The sequence below is a fragment of the Spermophilus citellus genome (assembly GCF_964194105.1).
Source record: "Spermophilus citellus genome assembly, chromosome: 1".
Classification (NCBI taxonomy): Eukaryota; Metazoa; Chordata; class Mammalia; order Rodentia; family Sciuridae; genus Spermophilus; species Spermophilus citellus.
In genome coordinates, this window is record NC_138182.1 from 221,478,108 (window position 1) to 221,502,149 (window position 24,042).

At 32.7% G+C, this 24,042-nt stretch overlaps 1 protein-coding gene across 3 annotated transcripts in view; it reads left to right on the plus strand.

Annotated features, from left to right (window-relative positions):
* The window catches only part of SSBP2 (single stranded DNA binding protein 2), a 351,463-nt gene extending 330,019 nt beyond the window's left edge, over positions 1–21,444 (plus strand). For all 3 annotated transcript variants that reach the window (XM_081294470.1, XM_081294469.1, XM_081294471.1), the window contains 5 exons: positions 1,188–1,258; positions 3,313–3,391; positions 6,077–6,105; positions 13,000–13,098; positions 20,850–21,444. In XM_081294470.1, coding sequence (XP_081150596.1) covers positions 1,188–1,258; positions 3,313–3,391; positions 6,077–6,105; positions 13,000–13,098; positions 20,850–20,879 — 308 coding nt within the window. In that variant the 3' untranslated portion in view covers positions 20,880–21,444. The remainder of the gene's footprint in view (positions 1–1,187; positions 1,259–3,312; positions 3,392–6,076; positions 6,106–12,999; positions 13,099–20,849) is intronic.
* Positions 21,445–24,042: the final 2,598 nt, after the last annotated feature.

Genomic DNA, 24,042 nt, shown 5'->3' on the forward strand with positions numbered 1-24,042 from the left:
TTAAAAGATAATCTAAGATTTTCTGAAAGAGAACTTTGCATGTCATAGTTTATTCCATTAGTTAAATCCAAGTTAACCAATATTTATTTTCGGAGGCATGTAATCTCAATGAGATTATTATAGCCTAAGTGAAAGTAGAAGACAAAAATAAGACAATATGTAGACTGTTATTCAAGGCAGAATTTCTTGGTGGGGGAACCCTTGTTTACTTGGAAATATCAGGAAAAAATACTTCATGGAATAGGTAACATTTGAAATAAGTCTTGAATTTCAGTAGGTGGGAACTGGGGAAAAGATGCTTGGAGGAAAAGAAAACAAAAATTCAAAGATGGGAAAATTTGGTCATAAGCAGGAAAGAACCAATAGCCTAGGTATATAACAACATGAAAATCATTAAAGCCACAAAAATAGATTGAGACCTCACTTAGTATAAACAAGTAGGGGTCAGCCTGAGGGACTATGTAGTAATCAATGTAGAATCTATTTTAATTGTAGGAATTAACTAAGAGACATGTAAATTTTTTAAACACTCTAAAATGTTACAGATTTGTATGGGTTATATACTACACTTATTTTATAATAATGAATCAAGAAAAAAATGAGCAAGAAGAATTTTATTAAAAAAACTGTTGGGTGGAGGAATCTGGCTTTTACTTTAAAGCAAGAGAGTTTTTTATTCCAATTACATAATCTGGTTCTAATCTCTTTCTTTTTAAATTAAGCCAGGATATTCTACCTGCTCTTACTAATTAATAGCTAAAATGATTTATCTTTAGAATTTTTAGATAGTAACCTAAGGAAATAATGAAAGTTGAAAAGATAATAAATGTGAATTTTAAGAGATTTTTATTGTATGCATACATGTGATTGCTTAGAGAAGTCAAAAATATCCACGTTTTTAAAAAACAAAAAATTTTACTGTAACCTTTTAGATTGTTGAAGTAATAATTCTTTGACCTGAATTACTGAAGTGACTATTTCTCTTATCATATACCTATCATACCATCATAGGTAGAATGACAGTTTTGGGGTCAGACTCCCAGATACTTGTTTCCAAATAGTAGTAATAGCTATCTCAGGTGTCACAGCTCTCAATACCTATGTGTATCCAGATCATCTTTGTTGTTTTGTGATGTCTTTTGTATGATTATAAAGTAAGATATCAATTAAGTAATATTTTGTTTCAGATTCAACTAATTCTGGAGACAACATGTATACTTTAATGAATGCAGTACCTCCTGGACCTAACAGACCTAATGTAAATATGATTTTTTCCTTGGGGGGATATATTTTAAGACTTTCAAACTCAATACATTCTATTTCCTGAGTATTGTTTAAGCTTTGTATTTTATTATCCAAGAGACTATTGGATATCAGAAAAATTCTTTCTAGACTTTAGATTGAAGAAAAAACAGCATAGAATGCATAGGTTCTTATATAAATATAAAAGTGAACCTAACTATAAATGCTGACCTCTCAATTTTTCTGAAATACTGAATGATTAATACTATTTAAAATGACAAATTGTTTATAATCATTTATGTTTATATCATTTTTAGCACTATTTAATTTTTTCATTGTGATTTTTCTAATCCTCCTGAACTTGAAAATAAATTAGGAATTTGCACATGCACATTTTTCTTTAGATTATGAAATCTAGGGTTTAAATATGGAACTGAGACAGTTTTACAAGAAGAATATGGTCGTGATCTTTCCTGTAAAAAGTGTATAGGAAAATATTTATCTATTATATCAGGCCTACATGTTAACACAAAATTTACAACAGATTATAGTTGTAAATATAATCTAAATAAATAAATGTAATATAACATATAATTAAATAAATTAAACTAATATTTATTATAACATATAACAATGTATATAACAATATCGCTAAGACTATGCATAAAACATTATGCTACACATACATGTATATATAAATATATAGCGTATAGCTGAAACTGGAGAAAAATCAGAAGTACATTTGTTTTGTGTTAAACTAACCAAACATGTATTTATGTGTTGTTGTCTTTTAAAACACTGTGGGGGCCAGATAAAAGGGCCAAACTTAATAAATTCACAGGCTATTGAGTTTTCTGGCTCTAGTTGCTCAGTTCAGATCTAAACTATGCTTTTAATAAAAGCTGAATAGTAACAGTATGTTCAAAGTCAATCTTTGACTTATCAGGGAGCATATATATTACATGTCATTTTACTAAAAATTCAATGGGCTTTTAGATAATTAATTTTAGGTAGCAAAATTATTATTCTCCTGGGAAAACTTGAAAGCATGTGGTTTGTGTGCTCACAGTGGTAAAAATCCCCCATATTTCCACACAGTCATGGTAGTATTTGGGTTTATGTACTGAATTTTTTTTCTTCCAAAAACCTTTATGATTGGTAACTACCATTGCCCCTTCCATATACACATGAACACACTCCACATTCAGTATTCTGCACCATATACCATAGAAGGATTGCTTTAGTCATGGTAACTTTGAAGAAAAAAAATATTTTCAGCAGATTGTCTTAGCTCTAAGCATAAGATAACTTGGCTTCACACTGGACTCCAAGTTTCCTCAGAAGTATTCTAGGGAGATGAGGGGAAGACAGTGGGCAAGCTATTGACTTTCCATTACCAACTCTACTATAACACATCTTTTCACAACTGTTTTGTACCAGACTTCTAATATTTAAGATGTTACTTGGAAAGAAGGAGAATTCCACTGCTTTAAAATACGTTAACTAGAACTGCTATAGAATATGTGACTGTCATTGAACTGACAAAGTTGAGACTGCCAAGAATTAGCTATGTTCAGCTATCCCTCAGGAACTAAATGTATTTAACCTGTAAGATGAAATTATTTAGTATGTCCATTTGAACAAATGGCCTGCTAAAAAAATATATTAATGTTGTCATAATGATGTTGACATGTTCTTCTTAATAAGCCAATACATTTAACAGCTTCTTAAGAACTATCTTTGATTTATAATAGAAAGTTTGTCGGGATCATAGGAGAAAATACTTATCATTTGCATGGCTGTCTAGTTGGGGATATCTAAGAAAAAAATTTTGAATATAAATGAACATTATCCTGCACATCCAGAGCATAGAGAAGATGAACTGAGAGGGTTGGGACAGTTTAATGAGAGAATCTATAAGGCTGAAAAAAAATCAAGTAAAAACTCTCTATAACTTAAAAATGAAAATAAATTGTGGCAATGTCTTGTAATGTTAAAGGTAGATGTTATAACACTAAGATAAAATTTGTTTCAATATGATCACAATCATTTTCTTCATTTTTAATATAGTTTCCAATGGGTCCTGGGTCAGATGGTCCCATGGGTGGATTAGGAGGAATGGAGTCACATCACATGAATGGCTCTTTAGGTAAGGATTTTATAAGTATAGAATAAATTCAAAACAAAACCTTAATTCTATGTAGTGGATTCTATGGTTTGCAGAAATTTTCTGTCCAGATACTTATTTTGAGATACTTCAACTTTTACCTCAGAATGATACTTCAATCTACAATATATTGGTTATGATAACTCGAAATCACTTGAAAACAAGAAATGTAAGAGTTGTTCTTCCCTTGCTCATAATCTTAGACATTTACTTTAATCTGTGAAAATCTAAGTGGTTTATGACAAAGGAAATATTGCTGCTTTGAGCATTTATCATGCATGCCTCACTCAGAGGACTACATCATCCTCCCAACTGGTTTCTTTCTCTCCACTAATCTGTGGACATAGTCTCAGAAGAATTTCAGTTCTCTGCAAGAATTTCTTAATTTTGTTTTTATATTTTAATGTTTGTCTCCCTTTAAAAATAAAGTTGGTAATCACATTCCAGATAATCTGAATGGTTCCCTTGTAAGATAACACTGCTTACATTGTCTTCATTACAAAGCTGATTTCATGTATGTAACTGAAAGATGAAAACATGCTTCATATATGATGCCTTCTTACCAAATGAAGCCAAATATCCACAAGGTGAATAAAAATTTTTACATAGTGAGAAGTAGAGATGAATGGTACAAAGTTGACTAGATTGCACAATACATTATAATTGTAGGCAAGACAAATACAAAACCAAAAGAAAAATGTATCTTATGTCTGTCTATATTTAAGTGACATAATCATAGACTAATTTAAAAGTCAACATTGGAAGTAAGAGACTGTAATATTTTTTTTTCTTTTAGGAAGAGTCTTTTATGAGTTGGGATATAGCTCAGTCGGTAGAGTGCTTGCTTCGTATGCACAAGGCCCTGGTTTCAATCTCCAACACCACAAAAGTGTGGGGGGGGTCTTTTATTTAAATTGGACAAACTACACCTATGAGCCATTTAAGCTAGCTACAGATTTTACTCCCTCACCCCAAGGTTAGGAAATGCTTTCCTGTGATACTTGAAAGACTATGTAACTTCAGAAATTATTTGCAGATTGCAGCAAGTTGATAGGATTCATGCTAATTTTGCCTTGATTTCAAAGTCAGACTTTGTTCTATTATTATTTTTAACATGCACTATATAATTTCAGTAGCTACTATGTATGACTATTTAATATGAAGTTAAATAAAATTTAAAATTCATTTATTCAGTTACACTGCCACATACAATGTGCACAACAGACACAGTAATAGCTAATGGCTTCCATAATGGATGTCACACAGAAATGTTTTCATCATCACACCAAGTTCTGTTGGACAGCATTATTTACACCCCCCACCCTGGATTGGGCCCATGGATACTCTACCACCTAAGTACATATCCAGCCCTTTCTTTTTATTTTTATTTTGAGACAAGATGTTGGCAAGTTGTAGCTAGGCTGGCCTCCAGTTTGCAGTCCTCCTGCCTCAGTCTCCCAAGAGCCTGGGATTAAAGGTGCGTACCACCATACCCAGCTAGACAATGCTATTCCAGAATTTTGTTTTCCAATTTATTTCAAAACAATTCACTTTTCAATCTTTTTACTTATAGAACTAGTCACAAAAAAATGACACTTGGTCATAGAATACTCTGTTATACTATTCGCTAGAATAAAATTTTCAAAAGAGTTTTATATATACTTGGCAACTGGGTTCATTACTTTCTATAATGAACACTATTTTACATATTTGCATATATATATGATTGCATGTATTCAATATAAAATATGTAGCAATTTGTTATGCCTGTTTATTTACAATAATGTTAAGCTCTACTTGTGAAGCTGATTAAATGCCATACTATTAAAATGTTATAATATTTTTATTCCAGGAAAATTATGAAAATAAAATAGTTCAGAATAAAACTAATATTTTGGCAAAGATCTAATTGTTGTTTGTTATTTAATGAGTGATTCCATTTCTTATGTAAGAATCAATATTATTATTCATTTCTCTCAGAATCAAAATTAAAATGCACTAATATATTTTCAAATACAATATTTTAAGTTTTGACCATGAGTGTTGAATGCTGTCAATTTTAAAATATTTATTAGGAATACTTTTTTGTTATTATAGTAAAATATGGTTCAAAAACAATTTTGTTTCAGAAAACATATATAGAGGTGTGTGTGTGCATACACACATATATAATGTATTTTTTTAAAGTTTTAAACTAGGTAAAAATCATATATACATATATACATATTTAGTTTAAAAAAATTCTATTTATTTAAAATTTTTTTTACATTTCCAGAGAACAAAACCAGGGCCTCACACATACTAGGCAAATATATCATTTCCCCTCTTTGTTAAAAATTATTTTGATTTTGAGACAGGGTCTCACTAAGTTGCCCAGACTGGCCTCAAACTTATATTCTTCTGTCTCAACCTCCTAAGTAGCTGGGATTGCAGGTGTGTGCCACTGTGCCCAACATGAATAAGATACATAAATGGTCTCTCTAATGTTGTATTTTCAGGAATCTATGATAGGGATTTTATTTATTCTGCAATAAAGATATAGATGATAGGGAACTAGAGGTAGAGTTTCTTATATTTGTCATCATATTGCTGATACACCTTACAGTAGTGTTTAATTTATAAATGATCTCTTACCTAATAAGACTTTCTTTTTATATTTTTCTTCAGGCTCAGGAGATATGGACAGTATTTCCAAGGTGAGTACTATGCATTCTGTGTTGTTTTTATCTGAATTTTATTCCACATAGAAGTCAAAGATTATTAGAGTAACTGAATTTTGTTCCTAAACAAAAGTTTAAAAATAGAAGTCCCAGGTGTGATTAATTGGCAGTTAAAAATATGAATTTATATAATTTGTGGGAAGAGGTAAAATGAGTCTTTTAGACATGTTTCTAAAACGACTAAGATTCATATATAAGGCATATTATACAGGATTAATTTACACTCAGTAATAACCAATTTAATCACAATATGATGTTACTTATTTATAAAGTAAACTGACAGTGTTTAGATAATATTTTGATGATGTAAAGGTGTTTAAAGCAATATGTTTGTCCTTTTGGGTGCTAGCAGAGTCAAAACAATACTCTGAAAGCTCCTTATTGGCCTGTGAGAAATCAATTCAAAATACTTGAAAAAGTGGCTATACATGTTAGAAGGCCATTGCCTTTGTACACTCAGTTGCTTTTTCAAACCCTCATTGGGTAATGTTGATATATGCAATCATTATTTTTGTCCCCCAAATAGAATAAGAAAGTAATTAGAGGAAAATTATATTACTACAAGTAGGAAAGTGTATATGTCTGCATTTTTCTTCCTTCAATAGTCTGAGGATCTAAATTAATCCTTTACTAAAATGCCTTAATTTTTTTTTAATAATAATGCCTAAATACTTTTTAGGTCATGATGAATTTAAAATAGCTCTCTGAGTCAAATATATTTAGAATGCTTGATAAGAACTAATTATTGCTAGCACTAGAATGACTTGCTTAGAAGTCTGCTTTTATCAGTAAATAGAAAAATTCATTAAAGGGTGACTTTGCTTTTAATTCTATTCCTAATTTATATTCATGTGTAATAATATAAAATTTCCAGTGCCAAGGAATATAAAATAAGATTGATCTACAAAAGATTTTGAATTAAGACTTCATCCTCAAAAATATTTAAAATTGTAATCTTGACATTGTACCTGTACTATTTGGCTACTTGGCCTCACAAGTTCTATAAGCACAATGGGTGTCTGTGTTTAGAAACAATCCAAAAGGTCTTTAAAAAAATAGATAAATATTTGAAATGTATACTAGCTTATCTCTGTGGGAAATAGTATTCATAAAGCCTGTTTTCAAATAATATTCCCTGTATAATTTTATTAGTGCCTTCTTTCTGAGAGGCACCTTTGCAAGTGAAGTGACCATAAGCATATTAGGCTATTTCAGGTAATTCTAACAATTAAGTTAGCTGAATTGTTCTTTATGGTGAAATTTCTAATGTCATATTTGAGAAGCAATTATCTAGAGAGAGAGAGAGAGAGAGAATTTTTAATATTTATTTTTTAGTTTTCGGCGGACACAACATCTTTGTTTGTATGTGGTGCTGAGGATCGAACTCAGGCCACACGCATGCCAGGCGAATGCACTACTGCTTGAGCCACATCCCCAGCCCCTAGAGATACTCTTAATTATACAAAATTAGCATCACCCAGATTGCTATGGGCCATATTCCTAAAATTTCCACTAACAACCCTACACTTTTACATTAGGTAAATATAAATAAAATTCTATATGGAAAGTACTTTATAATTTATAAAGCACTTTAAAATTTTAAATAACATCATAATGATGGATTCAATGCTATTTAATCTGCCCTCATATATCAGATCTATTACCACCCCTTCTGTGCTTATTTTGCCATTCCTATTCCTAGATACAAGGTTTTTCCACTATATTGTGCCCATTGCGATTAAGATTCCCTTGTCTAATGATATATTGTTTATACTCCCATCACTGATTGGCCCTCCATTATGTACTTTTCTGTACTGGTGTTGTCTTGTGCACTCTGGGGAGACATAGACATAAAAGTCTTCTTCAAACACAAACATGGTTTCTGTCCTCAAGTGGTTTATACTTAGGCAAGAGTTCTTTCATTCAATAAATGTTAAAGCACCAAGGCATTCTGCTGGTCTGTAAAAATCCAAAGCTAACCAAGATATGGTCTCTGCTCTCAAGAAGCTCAGTGTAACTGGAGCGATCAAATAGGATTGGGAAAAACTTTTACCAAGTGGAGTTCATACGTACTTAACATTAGAATTACCCGTCAAACAGAAAATATGTCACTTATGAATATTCTGGAAATGACTAGTTATTTGCATCTGCCTTCAAATGAATTCCCGAGCAGCTCATTTCTGTACTGCCCTTACTCTAGGTTCACTGGCTATGGGCACTGAGCTGGCTGTCTCAGGGTGACAGTACCACTAGTGTCTGTGGCATTCTAGTCACTTTTGTCTCAGAAGCAGCATCATGCATACTGTATACTCCCCACTGCCAATCGTTTTTATCTCTACTTCTGTCCACTCACAGCCTAATTTTTTTCAGTCTTTTACTATGAAGTATGAACAATCATTAACTCCACTTTTCCCATCTTTCTTTTCTAACACATATACATCTATGCTAAGAAGCTTTCTCTTTCCTTTCCTCTTTTTTCCTGGTTTCATTGATTTACACCCTACTCTTTTCCTAGTCTCTATTACTTGTGACTCAGAAGATAATCTCAATTATTAATGCCTAGTAATTTTGTTCAAAATTCCTCTCAGTTAATTCTCCAGTTAAATCTGGATTTTGTGAAGCACCAGTATTGCTTTTTTAAAAAACTCTTACTTCCTATTAAAACATTGCTTGTATTATTACTTTAGTTCATTTTTTCTAGTTTTTAAATTGTATATGTTCTATTTTATCTATTTTATATGTGAGATAAATTAAAAGTACCAAATAAAAACTGGTTCTACTACTTCCATGTGGTGGGACTGTGTTACTTAATCTCTCCCAGTTTAGTTTCCTTACCTATAAAATAAAGTTTATAGTTAATTCCCTGACTATATCATAAAATTGTCAAGGATCAAGTGTGAACATATGCTAAGGGCTATGAAGTATATGGACATGAAATATCTTTCTTCTTAATAGTTAATACATTGCTTTTTGGGAAAGGCTAGAAACAGTCACTGTCAATTGCAGGTTGACAACACTGTTTCAGTGTCAGAATGAATTCAAAGCTTTACATGAAGAGTTTCAAATTATTTCTCAGTTGAATATTTCCTACAAAATCCATATAAATCTTTCTCAAAAATGCAGAATTAGTTTTAAATTTAGAAGTCTTTTTTAAATGAAATGTGAAATTCCTTTGATCCCTTCTGCAACTAAAAAATCATCCATTTGATCAATTGAAAGAAAGTATGTTCCTTTGGTGATGTTTTAGGGATTGGGGTGGAGATAAGCATGTGATTTGTTTTCTTAGAAGGAAAGCATCTACAGATCTGTGGCTCACATTAAGCTACTTCACATTTATATTTTTGAGTTTAAAGAAAAAAAATTCTATGAAAAGGAAAGATCTGATCATATCATGTTTAATAAATGTTTAAAGTAGTCTTTTGAACCTGTAGTTTTCTGACCTCAAGAACCTGAGTTCGATTTAGAGGGAACACATGAGAACTAGATGGGCTTGGATGAAGGATTTTCAGCATCATCTATGGGATGCTGGCCCCAGTTCTAGCTCAGTTGTACCCACTGGGAAAACAGGCTGTTTCTCCTTTTGGGGGCTAGCAGAGTCAAAACAACACTCTGAAAGCTCATTATTGACCTGTGAGAAATCAACTGAAAATCGACTTCCCAAGACCTTAATGTCAATATTATTTTATTCTAACTAAAGACATAGCCAAAGTTTCTGTAAAAATCTACATTTGACTTGAAAAAAAAAAAGTTTTAAAGAGTTTGAAAGGGTTTAGAACAATTTTTGAGGATGGAAGAAGGGACAATAACTTATTTTAAAAGGATATGAAAAACACTGCAAGGTAAATTTAGAGATCAGAAAGTCTAAGATAAAATGGTAGCCAAAATGTGTGTGTGGTATATTACTTATGCAAATCATGCACATATATACATTTCTCTATTACATCACAGCTTATGTAAGAGAAAAGCTCCAGAGTAAAGAAAGGGTAAATGAGAATGTGATAAAATTGTTTTGAAGATGGAATCAATAAATCCTGACTATATTTTCTCAAGCTAAATTCTAGACTATGAGTACAAAATAAAGTACACATCAACTGAAGTAAGAAATTTAATTAATGTGAATATTGTAGTTAAAAGTAATCTTTACCTGTATTCTTTTGTGTTCCCTATTCTCTAATTATATTATCAAATGATTGTACTGCCTTCCTGACCAACCTAATTCCTTTTGTGCATGATATCCTTACCTTGATTATGAACTCCACTGGAGACACAAATATGGCCACAGTTAGATGACGTGGGCACACAGTTTATTACCACCAGTCTTAGGGTGGGTTTCAGTACCACTGTCTTAGCTCTTCCTCAGATGCCAATTGTGAGTGTGTTCTTGAGCCTCTCTCTTCATCACGTCACTCAGTGATCATGGACAGCAAGCACAGTTTTCTTAAGACTCCCCATTGAGAAGCTTTTGTTGCTTTCACAACATTTTGCAAAAATCACTTCAAGTCAAAACAAAACAAAATATTTTGTCCTTATTTCTTCAATGTTTTTCAAATATGGTCCAATGGGCTGAATAGAAATACATTTCAGAAATTATATTACCTTAGTTTTATAGGTTATGCCCTTTCATTCTTCCTCTCAACATCCTTATGTATCATCCCTCTCCCCTTTCCAAAATAAAAGAGTGTAAGTCTGAGTCATCTGAAGAGAGCCTGGAAAACAGGAGTAACAACGCTGGAAGTATTTTGGAAGTATTTAACTATTAAAAATGCAATATTACTTTCAAATTCTAAATATTTAAAAATCAGCACTTTTACTCAGGAATCATAATTGCAGTTAGCTAAATTTCAAATTATAAATAAAGAAATGATGTATGGCAAAAATACAGCAGAGACCTGAAGCACCCCAACTGATCAGGGCTGCACTGATCCCCTTAGAGCACCTAATGTGCTGCTGGAAGTCTGATGTCACACAAGACTTGAGACTGCTCATTTTATACATTTATTTGACAATGTGTATAAGTATAACTTCCAGGTGCATCCTTAAATTTTCTCATATGTTAGATTATTTTTATTCTAATATTAGCAATTTCTCTATTATGTACAAAATGACAAAAATCTATCAACTGAGCTATGGTACATGTATGAAGACACAAAGGATATGACTCTACTTTGTGTACAGCCAGAGATATGAGAAATTGTGCTCTATGTGTGTAATATGAAATGTAATGCATTCTGCTGTCATATATAACAAATTGTAATTCTCAAAAAATGACAGAAATCTATGTGTTTGCCAAAAAAAGATAGATTTGGGGTAAATCTTACAATACTTATATGAGTCTAGTTTCCTTTTTGAGCTAAGTCAACATATTTCTGTTTTCAAAGTAAATGTATTATTTGATTAATAACTAATGGATTCTAAAATGATACACTTAGTTAAATTTTACTTAAATTTTTAAAATTACCCACATTGAATTCAAAGTACAGTTAACTTTATATATGCTTGTGTAAGTAACATTTTCAGAAAAAAAAATTGTCAAAAAACAAAAATAGAACTTCTTTATGCTATAAAAGTACGGTTGCCAAGCCCTTGGGGTTCGTTGGTATATAGAACTCCTATGGACTTCAGAGGATCCTTGTTCTCAGATCCTCCCTGTGGGGTGCACAGCAAGACAAGATACAAGTTGTATTTCCACCAGCTCATCTACCTGCCTCTGCTTTACAGTTTAACCATATTCTTAAAAAGCACTTGTTCTTCTGGGAATAACTCATTCATGAAATTTTAATGTTTGCAATACACCTTGTTTTAGTTAAATCAAATCCTCTGAGCAATTTTATTTAAAAAAAATATAAAAACTTATTCCAAAACAGAATGTATAATGGCAGTGGCCTAAGGAAAAAAATCTAAAATTGTTTTTTCATTTGAAATAGCAATGAAAATGTTTAACACTGAAGTTTTTTTTTTTAATAAGTTAATAAATTGCACCTTGGAAAGAGTCCTGTGGGTCACAGTTGTAATAACAAATAAACATGATTTATATGCCATTGCCATTCTGTATTTCCTATTGATGTGGAGTATCAGATATTCCTGCATAGCTCAAATTACATAATAATAATGAAACTAACAAATTTAAATAGCATATGAAGCAGTGCACTGCTAACTTCATGTTTGATTAGATTGCTAATAGCAGCCATTTTATCTTAGAAGGAAGTTTCAAAGTAAATCTACTTTTAAACTAGTGAGAGGAAAAAAAACCTCTAAAGCAATTTACTTTTCAGCCTTCTTTTTCTCTAAAGACACACAATTAATTCTCAAATCTTAAGGATATTTCTTGTTTTTAACTACTGTTCTTAACTATCTTCCTTGCTTCCTTATGGTTTGTATAAAAAAGAGTTGGCAATAGTATCTATAAACTGCATATAGAATTAAAGGGATGTGTTTATTACAGCAGTAACCTTTCAAAGTTTGATTAATGAAATTGCTGAGGGAATTGTCATTCCACCATGCTTATCTGTGAGGGTTCTCTCTTCACCGTGCCCCTGTTGGGAAAATTTTTTAAACTCTGCAGAATTCTAGGAGCTCTATAAACTGAGGATGGGAAGTTGAATAAATATTGATTCTAGGGCTAAGAAAATAGTTGTTGTAGGTTATTTGGGGGATTTTTTTGGTTTGTTTTTAAATTTTCATTTGGAAGAGTATTAGTACTTGCCAAGGTACAAAGAATGAACTAGAATACGTGGTAGAAGTCTAAGATTAAAATTATAAGTCTGCTTTGTCCTTAGAGATGCTACTGTAGATTCAGTTTTTGAAACAGTACAATGCAAGAGGGAAATTAAAATCTTCAACAATGCCTTGTTTTCTAAATCTTGTTTACAGAATTCTCCCAATAATATGAGCCTGAGTAATCAACCGGGCACTCCAAGGGATGATGGTGAAATGGGGGGAAATTTCTTAAATCCTTTTCAGAGTGAGAGTGTAAGTATTCCCTTGACTATATTATTATATACAAATTTTATTTCTGAAGCTCTTCTATTACAATAAATGCATAAAATCATTATTATTTTTGTTTGTCTAGAGTTCAATAGGTTGATCTTTAAAAAGTTACAGGAAACTTTAAAGTAAAATTTCTTTAAAATTTTTTAAATAAACTTCTTCTCTTATATTCCTATTCTATCTACATAGTTACAAAACCATAATACTAATTTTCTCATAGAGAACACTTACTACGAATAATGAAAATGGAAACAGGTTGTTTATTTGATGTGTCTTACAACTTTAAATGTTACTAAAATGTTTGCTAAAAAAAAATAAATCTATTCTCAGGGCTGTCCTTATAGTTGTGAAAATAATCTGTCAGTGTGTTGTTTCTTCATATAATAGACCTCACCAGAATGGAGGCCATATTGGTGGTCTGTTAACCTGAACTGGATACTTACATCAATTTTTGAGTGTGATTACATTGTTAAACAAAAGCAGTATCCTTCCATATCTCCATAGAAGTGGACAGAACCAAAAAGTGAAGTAATCAAAATCATTTGTTCATTTAACAGACAATTTCTGATCACTTACCATGTGCCAAGGCAACATGCTAGGTACTAGAACAAGACAAGATGATGCTTTTTCTTAAGGAGTTTTAAACCATTATTTCAAGCTGGATGCCATGGCACATATCTGTAACGCCAGCTACTCTGGAGGCTGATGCAGGAGTGTTTGAGGCCAACCTGGGCAACCTAGTGAACCCCTATCCAAAAACAAATCAATAAACAAACAAAACAAAGCAAACTTTCCCATTAGATGGGGACTGGGAATGTACCTCACTGGTAAAGTGCTTGCCTAGCACATATAAGACACTAGGTTTAATCCCCAGTAACGAAAATAAAAAAAAAAAGAGAAAAACCATTTCCAGGGTTTTTTTTTTTAAATACAACTTGCCAAACCCTCCCTAGGTTTAGTGAATCAGAATTTCCAAAAGTGAGTTGGAGCATACTATAATGAAAACTCTTTGTTAGTGATGCTAATATGTATTCTCTGCAAAGAATCATGAAATTGGTATATAGTATGAAAGATTTCAAAACCTAAATGAATTTCGTCTTTATATGATCCATTACCCCACATATGCATTACTATCATTAAAATTTATTATGGAGGTCCTGCCAACTACAGACAGAATGAGAAGAGACAGCTACCCCCATTTTGCCCAATTTAGCCTTTACCAGAGGTAATACCATAAGAACTTGAAGTGGTGGCTAATAGCATGTCTACTTTTGCACAGACTGGTTGCTTCCCCACGGGGAAACTAAGATTTAGGTTCTGTAGATTCTTTTACTTCTTGACCTTAAACTATAGCCTCTCATGGGACAAGACTTCCCTGCTTTGGGGTTTTATTTCTGTTAAAATTAGAAAAGAGTGCTGATTTTTAGTTTGTTTTACTTACAGGACATATGTAATTAGTGAGAACAAAGAAGGTGTGTGTGTGTGTGTGTGTGTGTGTGTGTGTATGTGTGTGTGTGTGTGTGTGTGTGTGTATATATATATATATATATATATATATAAATTCATATAAAGAAATCAAAATCTTAGCTTTCCATGATGAGGATACAGAAAAAATATGAGAAACAGTTTAAGTCATAATGCCTCAGGATTATAGAAATTATTTTATAGATCCTGGTTCTTTCACTGGTTTATTTCAGGACTGTGAATAAATGAGTCATTTTCCTGTGTTCATTTTATCTAATTAAAGGCCTTTTCTTTCCTATTCTTTTAATTCTTCCTGCAGTAACATGGTATGATCTAATGAGGTATATGATATCAATGCAGTTGAAAATTTATTGAGCTTGCTAAATGGAAAGAACTAGGATAAAGATGAAGTCTTCTGAGATAAATATATACTCATCCTCAAAGAATACAATCTAATAAGAAAAACAGATGTTTACATAATTAAAACAAGGCAAATTAATAAATGCTGTAACACACTATTCATAAGAGCTAAGAAATGGAGTCCATTGACTGATGATTAGATAAAGAAAATGTGGTACATACATGTAATGGAACACTATTCAGTCATAAAAATGAATGGAATTTTCTGTTTTGTGACATGGATGGTCCTGGAGGATATTATGTAAAGTAAAAGAAGACAGATACAGAAAGACAAATCAGGCATGATCTTGCCCAAATGTAAGAATCTAAAAAAGTTGATTTCCTAGAACTTGAGAATAGAATATTGATTACCAAAAGCTGAGGAGAATATGGGGAAAGACTGAGTTACAGTTAGAAGTGAGTTCTGTTGTACTACTGCATAGTAGAGTGACTATAGGTAATAAAAATGCACTATGTATTTCAAAAAAAAACTAGAAGGAAGAACATTTAATGTCTTTATCACAAAGAAGTGCAGTATTTGAGAAGATGGATATATTTATCCAGATTTGAACATTATACAATGCACACATGTATCAAAAAATCTTATAGTGGGGCTGGGGTTGTGGCTCAGTGGTAGAGTGCTTGTATAGCATGTGTGAGGCACTAGGTTTGATTCTTAGTACAACTTTAAAAAATAAAGATATCGTGTCAATCTACAGCTAAAAATATTTTTAAAAGTCATATAGTACTCCATTTATATATATAGTTTTATATATCCATTTAAAAAGTAAAATTTTAAAAATAAATGTGGTAAGTAGACATAAGTGAGGTGTTTTAAATGTAAATAAAGAAAATAGATTAATTTGGGGTTGGAAAAAAAACTGTAAAATGATTCCACATGACTTTAACTTTATGGGCAGAAACAAGAGGAGCCCTTCCCTCTCCTTCCTTCCCATATTTGTCACTGATGAATGCTCCTCTGTTAACAGTCAGAAGAGGAGTACCAATTCAAAATTGGCATCAGAAAACTCTTCATGAGAAGCAGAGAATCAAATAGGATTTAAAGAATTTCTTTATACACCACCCTCGCCCTTTAATCCAACCGAGACTATGTTCCATGTAAAGCCACAGATTGTTGTAAATCTGCATTTAGAAAGGACAGCAGGTGGAGCAGGTCTTCCCCCATCCCAGACCCTGGCCCAGCCTCACAGCCCCTGAACCCAAGAAGGTTCAATGTCTCCAACAGAAAGGTCCCAAAGGAAAAAATATTTGGATGGTGGATCAAGACACAGTGCCACACCCTGGAGGGTAGCACAACCAGAAAGCAGGTCCACGCAGCAGTTCCCTCCTTTTGTCTGTCTGCTTTTAATGGATGGTGTCCCTGTTACCTGTGGCTTTCTTTATCACATTACCACATGTTTTTGTTTAGACTTTTTTTTTTTGTAAGATCAAGCAGAAGAGAGGAGAGAGGAAGAAGAACAAAAAGTGATTTAGTGCTGGCAAATGTAAGGGTTTAAGGAAGTAAATAACTAGTTATCTCCCATAAGTTGTTTTTATTATAATCAAGGAAAATAGAACTGTTTAATAAATGCAAAAAGAAAACATTTCCAAAAAATGAATATTAAAATTCTAGTCTTTTTAATGCACATAATCCTAAAAGCACATTTTTTTAGCAGTCTGCCTTTTGAAGACTTGAGACATTTTACTCTGACCACAAAAGAGACTTGGTAAGGGAGCAATCACCTATCGAGTGCTTATTACAGATGGGGTATTCTCCTAGTCATTTCATACATGCTACTTCATTTAATAATATAGAAACAAAAATTTCCAGTGGAAGTCATAAACCTCTCAGTGCCAACATACTTGACAGAGCTAAATGAGAATCAAAAAAATATTTCACTGTTCAGCCTCTTTTTTTTTTTTAATCACAAACAAGGTTCTTATTTCAAGAAGCAAAGATGCCCCCTAGTGTTCAAACTGTAAAGTGTTGGGTTTTGAAGGTACAGAATATGACAAGCTTAATTTTTAAAAGTTTTTCATGATTTCCAAGTGGAGAAAGCAATAAATAGGTCTCCTCTTCTGAATTAATTAATAAAAATATTTCCTTGTCAGTTCAGGACACATGATATTAAACCCTAGTATCAAATAGAAATTATAAAGAAGGTGGTCGATCATCTCCTACTGCACATACTCTCCTTTGTCTGTTTCTGTTACTGTGCAGAAATCCCAACAACTCAAATTTTTGGTGTAGTCACATAACCACTAAATTCATTTTGCTTTATTTTATATGATAATTGCAGAACTATTCTTTACTTCTCATTAATAAAATATTATATAGAAACTAAGACACAGGAATGTAGTAAGATCTAATGTGAGATCTTGAAATACATAAACAGAAATGTATTGACATTGCTCAAAGATTTAGTGAATATCTCTGATAGATGCAATGATACATGAACTATGTATATAACAATGAAAATATCACAAGTTCATGCCAAAGAATGCCATTTCAAAATATAGTTCAGGTAAAATAAGTTGATATATGCTAAATCAAATGGTAATGTTGTTCACAGCTTTGTAAGAACCATTTTATCCTCTGTGGAGAAGAATACTCAGAATATTTTGAAACAGGGCAACCTGATATCACAGCATTTTGATACAGACATTACAATTTGCCATCACATATTGATGCAGCAATACAATAGAAACACTGAAGTTTGGCCACAGTATAGTATACCATGAATGTTTTATGTCTCTAAATATGATACCCCATTTAACACCTACTCTTCCTTTTCTTCTGGAAAAACATTAGCCACTTCTCTAGTACCTTGAAGAATAGCAATCGATAGAAAAACTCTTTTTTGCTTTCATATTCTGTAAGTTTTCCTAGAAATTTTGTGATTCCCCCTTAATCTCATTTAGTTGAAACAGTTTCAATAAAGGCAGTTAAAAGATGAGCAGTCTACAGCCTTAGGAGTACAAATAGCACATTGTTTATGTAGACACTCAGCCATAAAACATCCTATCTTACTGTATCAAATACAATTAGCACAACATTTCTATAGTTATTCATACTACTCAAAAAATATACTTTATTAGATGCTTGATAATTTTTCTGAGTGTTATTTCTTGGAGCTAATGCTTTCATCCTTTCTGACTGAATGTGTTCCTTATTTTCTCTATAATATTATACTCCTTTTTTTCAGTTTCCTCCCTGGGAAACCTATTTATTTTAATTTCCCAATGAATTAGTAACAAATTATCATTTTTCTATAAGATTTGCTGGAGATATTTGAAATATCACAGGTTGATAATGTTAACAATTACTGGTGTTACAGGATGGTAGCAACTAGTAAAAAATACTTGATAACAGTGTATGTGCATGTGTGTAGCTTTACATATGTACATCTCTTAACAAAATGTCTGTTAGGGTGAGGACTACTATATATTTTAAGAATATTTCCCAATGTTACATGATATACAAATGAACTGTAGTACTATGGTAAAAGGATTCAAGAACTTTTAAAATCCTGATTACTTAAATTCCTATGATTTATCCAGGAATTTTTAAAAGATTTCCTTTGAGGTCTTTCTGAAATGCTTTAGTAACTCACTGTTTTAGACTATTAGCATAGTATACTCAATAAACACTATAGTTTAAAATAATTATCAGGGGCTGGGATTGTGGCTCAGCAGTGGAGCACTCGCCTAGCTCATGCGAGGCCCTGGGTTTGATCCTCAGCACCACATGAAAATAAAGATATTGTGTCCACCTAAAACTAATTGTTTAAAAAAATTTCTCAGTGCCCATTTTGCCATATACTTTTGATTTTTTCTATTTCTAATAAAACCTTGATATCCATTTATTATTGTTTAATGCTTTCCCCTGAAAATAAACTACAAAATATAATTCTGTTAGTCAAAGGCTGTGTATAACTCATTGAAGCTCAAGTATACAATTTGTCTTGCAAAACTATGCTGGTACCTTGTAATGAAATGGGGTATATTCCCATTCCAGCATAGGGTCAGGTGAGCTCCATCAGCTGCCCTGTCTGTGAATGTTTCCATGATTGGTTTGGTTTTGCTTTGCTTTGCTTTTTGCTACCATGATTGAGAATAAAGGGAGAGATGTTTGTCTATCTGACTGAATCTTTCTCTTCTCTGGCAGTATCCCCTTTTTATCACCCTATTATCCAACATTGGAGTGAATTGACTGTGTGACTTAGTTCTTGTACTGAAACAAAACTTTGGGCTATTAGATGATTAACAAGTAAATTTTCCTTGTTGTGGCCCATGTTTGAAGGATTAACAGTTCTCCCCCATGGCCCAGTGACCCTTTTCCCAGCCTCATTCTTCACCTTTACTCAGGAACAACTTGCTTTTTATTTGAGCCCTTGTGACTTTTGGTTCGGAAGTCTTCCACTTGAGCCATGATCACCTTTTGCCCTCCAGGGGAAATCCTTCCCTTGGTTCTCCTCTTCTCAGTACACACCTCACACCTCTTTACTGGTTTCAACAACCCATCTATTCATTCCCTTCTCTGTCTGCCACCTTTCTAAAAAGTTGTATTCTCTCCCCAGGAGCCTCACTATTCCTGGTTAAGCCCCAACAGCCCTGGACCAATCCCTTAGACTTTATTTGCCTCTTCATAATGCACAACCATTAATTGCATGTTGAAAAGAATCACCTTTTGCCTAGGTCCTCACAGGTTTTCAATAATGCACTTAAAATATTTCAGGGTCCACATTTACATTTTAATTTAGAAGCCTTTTTATCTAGAGACCATTACTATGTGAGATTAGATGGCTCTTCTCACAGTTCAGAATTTAGGGCTGTTTTTCAAAGTGATGGCCACTAGCTGCATGTAGATATTTAAATAAATGAAAATTCAATAACATTAAAAATTTTCATTTCTCAGTTACACTGGCATCATTTCTTGTGCTCAGTAGCCACATGTGACCAGTGGTTTCTGTGTTGGAAGCACATATTGTAAGACAGGTCTGTCACTGAAGGAAATTTTCCTGAACAGTGCTATTCTAAAAGTTTTTTTTTTTTTTTTTTTTTTTGGTCACAGTCTGCTCCTCAATACCATGAAGGCTAGATTGGCATAAAACAAAATAATTGCTCTTCTTCCTTTATAAATCATTTTTGAGGCCACTTTTTGCACATTTCTGAAAGCCTCATCTTGAATCCCTTGTCTAGAGAATCAGAGTGCCAAGTAAACGTAACAACTGTGACCCTATTGTCACTCAAATGATTGTGGATTGAGATTGGAGTCATATTAGGGGAAGAGGTTCATATGGTAAAGTCTAAAGCAGACTCTTAAAGGTATTTTAAATGTTTTAATGAAAACTTAGGGCCAGCTGGGAGTTGGTTTGGCTTGGTTTATCTCCACTATTCACCTAGAATTAATGAGCACTTTCTAAGTATTCAATAAGATACATAGTTTAAGGACTTTATATTTATTTAATCTTCTCAGAACCCCTTGATAATATTATTAAATCCATTTTACAGGTGAGGAAACTAAAGTTGAGAGAGTTAAGTAACTCTCCAGTACACATTGCTGAATAGATAGCAAAGATAAGTCCTCATAATTATTTCATTATGATCCACCTTGGACTGGTTACTCAGGTTGTTACAATTGCCAGCAAAACATAAATCTGTCTGGAAGGAGAAGGCTGAGGGACTGGATTATCAGCCTCCTGGGTCTGGGAGAGAATTGGATCAATTGCTTTGCAGAGGAAATAATAAAAATTTTAGAATTAAGTCTATATAAACTTTTTCTTTTTATGTCATATAGGGTAAAAATCTTAAGCATGAAAGAACATAAGAAAATTGCCATTAAAATATGGATTCTTCTTTCTTTCTAGTACTCCCCTAGCATGACAATGAGTGTGTGATCCATTACCAAGTCTCCTTATGAAAACCACAGTGAGTCAGCCCTTCACAGAACTACTACGGAAGAAAATTATTCATCACAGTGTACAGTTAAACAAAGGAATCTCGGCCACACCAAACCAATCTTTTTATTTCCTGCTCTCTCCCCTATTTTGTGAAGAAAGCAGGTCCAAAAGTGATCCAAACAACTGTACGGAGCGGCACATCAGAATTGCCCTAAACTGAACTGCAAATAACTATCTGTGTATGTATATGTGTGGGAAAGAGAATGTATCGTATATGCGGATGTTATATGGACATATACGCATACATACATTGACCCACGGGACATTGTAAAATATTATCATATGACATCTTAAGTAGAAATAAGTAGGGACTTTTATTCCATCCTTTTTTTCACGTTTACATTTTAATTATTAAAAGTTGCTCCTGCCCCTTCCCTGAACTATTTTGTGCTGTGTATATCACTGCTTTATATAAGTTATTTTTTAAGGTGAACTCAGATGTTATGGTTTTGTAAATGTCTGCAATCATGGATAGGAATAAAATTGCTTATTTGAGAGCTTTCATTAAATCGTGTGTCATGCAAGTTATCCTGTGAATCCCAAAGTGTACTGTCTCAAGAAATGAAAGTGTGTCTTCATCCTATGTCAAATCAAACAATTTCTCAGTTACATTCAGTGAAAAGTATTTTTGTATTTTTTTATTTGAGAAAAACACTTCAAATCAACAAAAGCTTAACTGGGGCCTCACACAGTATATTTCTGCAATAACTGCTTTAAAGGGAGTTCTTGATCTGTTTGTCAAGATGTTAGATGATACAGAAATCATTAATTAGTTCAGATTACCTAGACCATAGCAATAAAGTGACAGGGGTTGTCATATTTTAGCAACATATATCTCCTTAACATGATAAAGCCCAGAAGTAATAATAAGACCATTTGCTTGGATTTGTCACTTCTCACCAGACATATTAGAGGTAAATTTTTAAAAACATACTAGTGTGAAATGGTATCTGGTTTTTATTCAGACTTCCTGTGAACATATCTACATAGACCTTGCAAGGAAACACATTGAGAATTTCAACTCAAGGAAGAAAAGAGCTATTAGGACAGCTGAGGACTTCTGGAACACTACCTTTTTGAGCCTGCGTTTTGCTTGTTATCAGCAGAATGGACTGGTATCAGTCACTTCTGCTGTCCCTTCTCACTAGCAGCAGAGCACCTGCTCTATTTCCAGTACAGAGATCTTCGATTCTGAAGCAGATCATCTGTAGTAACACTTTGCTTACAAAATGGCCACAGTAACATTGATTGATGATTGATCAGTCAGTTACACTAATTAGAGATCAATCTGGCTATCGTCTTCAGTAGAATAAATATATATGTTGTAACTGACAGTTTAGCAAAGAATGAGGAAATGTTAAAAATAAAAGTCATTTTCCTTGTGAAAGCATCTTGCTCTGTTACACTTTCCAGATCTTTCAACTTGTGTTTATTATACATGCAAACACCAAATATTAATTTAAAAATATGAACTTGAACTCTGGGTTTTAAAAGATAATTTGGTGATCCTTTGTGTTATAATCATGACACAAATAACCACTGATAAACACCAACTGTATACACAAACTCCGCAGACTTTGAAAAGTATCATTTAACCTCACTTTTAAGGAGTCTTCTCTTTTCTGTAGGCTTGTGGTCTCTAAGTAAAAATTTGGCAGTATATTTGTTAGATTTTGATCCCAGATAATTTATTTCTCTTGCGTTCATATAGATTGGTTTCTTCTGAAAATAAAGATTTTTGCCTGTACATGTCAGGGGTGCTGGTCAGAACTGTGGAGGAGGAAAAAAGCAGAATTAAATTTATGTTACAGATTTAAGCTATAATAAAATGAATCCCAATTAATTACACAGTAGCCAGTGTCAGGTGTCAAGACTGCTCCCTGGAGAGCAGCCCCATGCTCTCAAACTGCAGAAACCTGAATGAACAATTCAGACCAAAAGGTCCTTACCTCAAACCCAGGTAACCTGAAAATGACACTGTACAGACATCCATATTACCAAGAATAATTGTAAGTATTACTTTATGTGAAAATTGTACAAAAATTGACAGTCCTAAGCTTAAACTTACAGTGCTAGAATTCTTAAACATTTTGTTTACTCTCTTCTCCATTATCACTGATCTTTGATTTCTTTTATTTGCCTTCTGAGAAGGTACTGTTTCTTATCATAAAGAATCAGGATTTTACTTGCCCTTATTTTGTGGGTTTTCCTAGAATATGAGCAGCATCATGAGCTCCATTATTTCTAACCTGTTTGATCAAAAAGGTAAAATTTGATTTTTGTTCATTTATTTCCAAGATATAGCAACCAATTTGTTATAAATATTTGTTTCATTTTCTTTCTTGGAACCCAGATTAAAAATAGCTATTTCTGATTTTAAAGTTTCTGAAATAGTTGAAATATTATTTTTGAGGAGAAATTGTATTTTAAGAAAACCAGAATATAAAAATGCTTCATTTTTATATCCAAATTATTTTCTCATGTATTGAGTGGAGGATAGTATCTGTATATTAATTTTTTTAGGTTTTAAATCATTTAAACCTTATTATTTTTCTTATAATAAGAACATTTAGCCTTTTTCTCTTATGTTTTCCATCTCCATCAAAGCACTTGTGTTGCTGTTGATATGTACTACCTGTTTGTAGGATTATTTTTACACATTTCACCTCACAGTAATTATATCAGCAATTCTTGCCTACATTAAAATTGTGATACACATGTAAAATGTGAAAATAAGTAGTTGATGAAAACATTAATTCTTATTACTCTGCTTTATATTCTGCCTCACTCCAGTTGATAATGCATGTAATTCTTTCCAAGTTATGTATAATTCTTAACCAGCTATCTCTTAAATTGCCCATGGGAACAAAGACTATGGGGTGCTATTGACCTTGTACAACTCTGTATTCAATCGGTGAATCCAGCTCTCCTTTAAAAATGTGCCAATTTGGACTCTGTTGCTGATGAATAGGAATTTTACAGCCAAGAATATGAGGTTAAGATTTCTCTATTGCCAAAATATTCACAAGTCAATCCTGTTCTATCAGGAAAAGTGCCCAAACTCCTTTCCCTCTAGGAATAAAATAGAGAAAACTTCTAT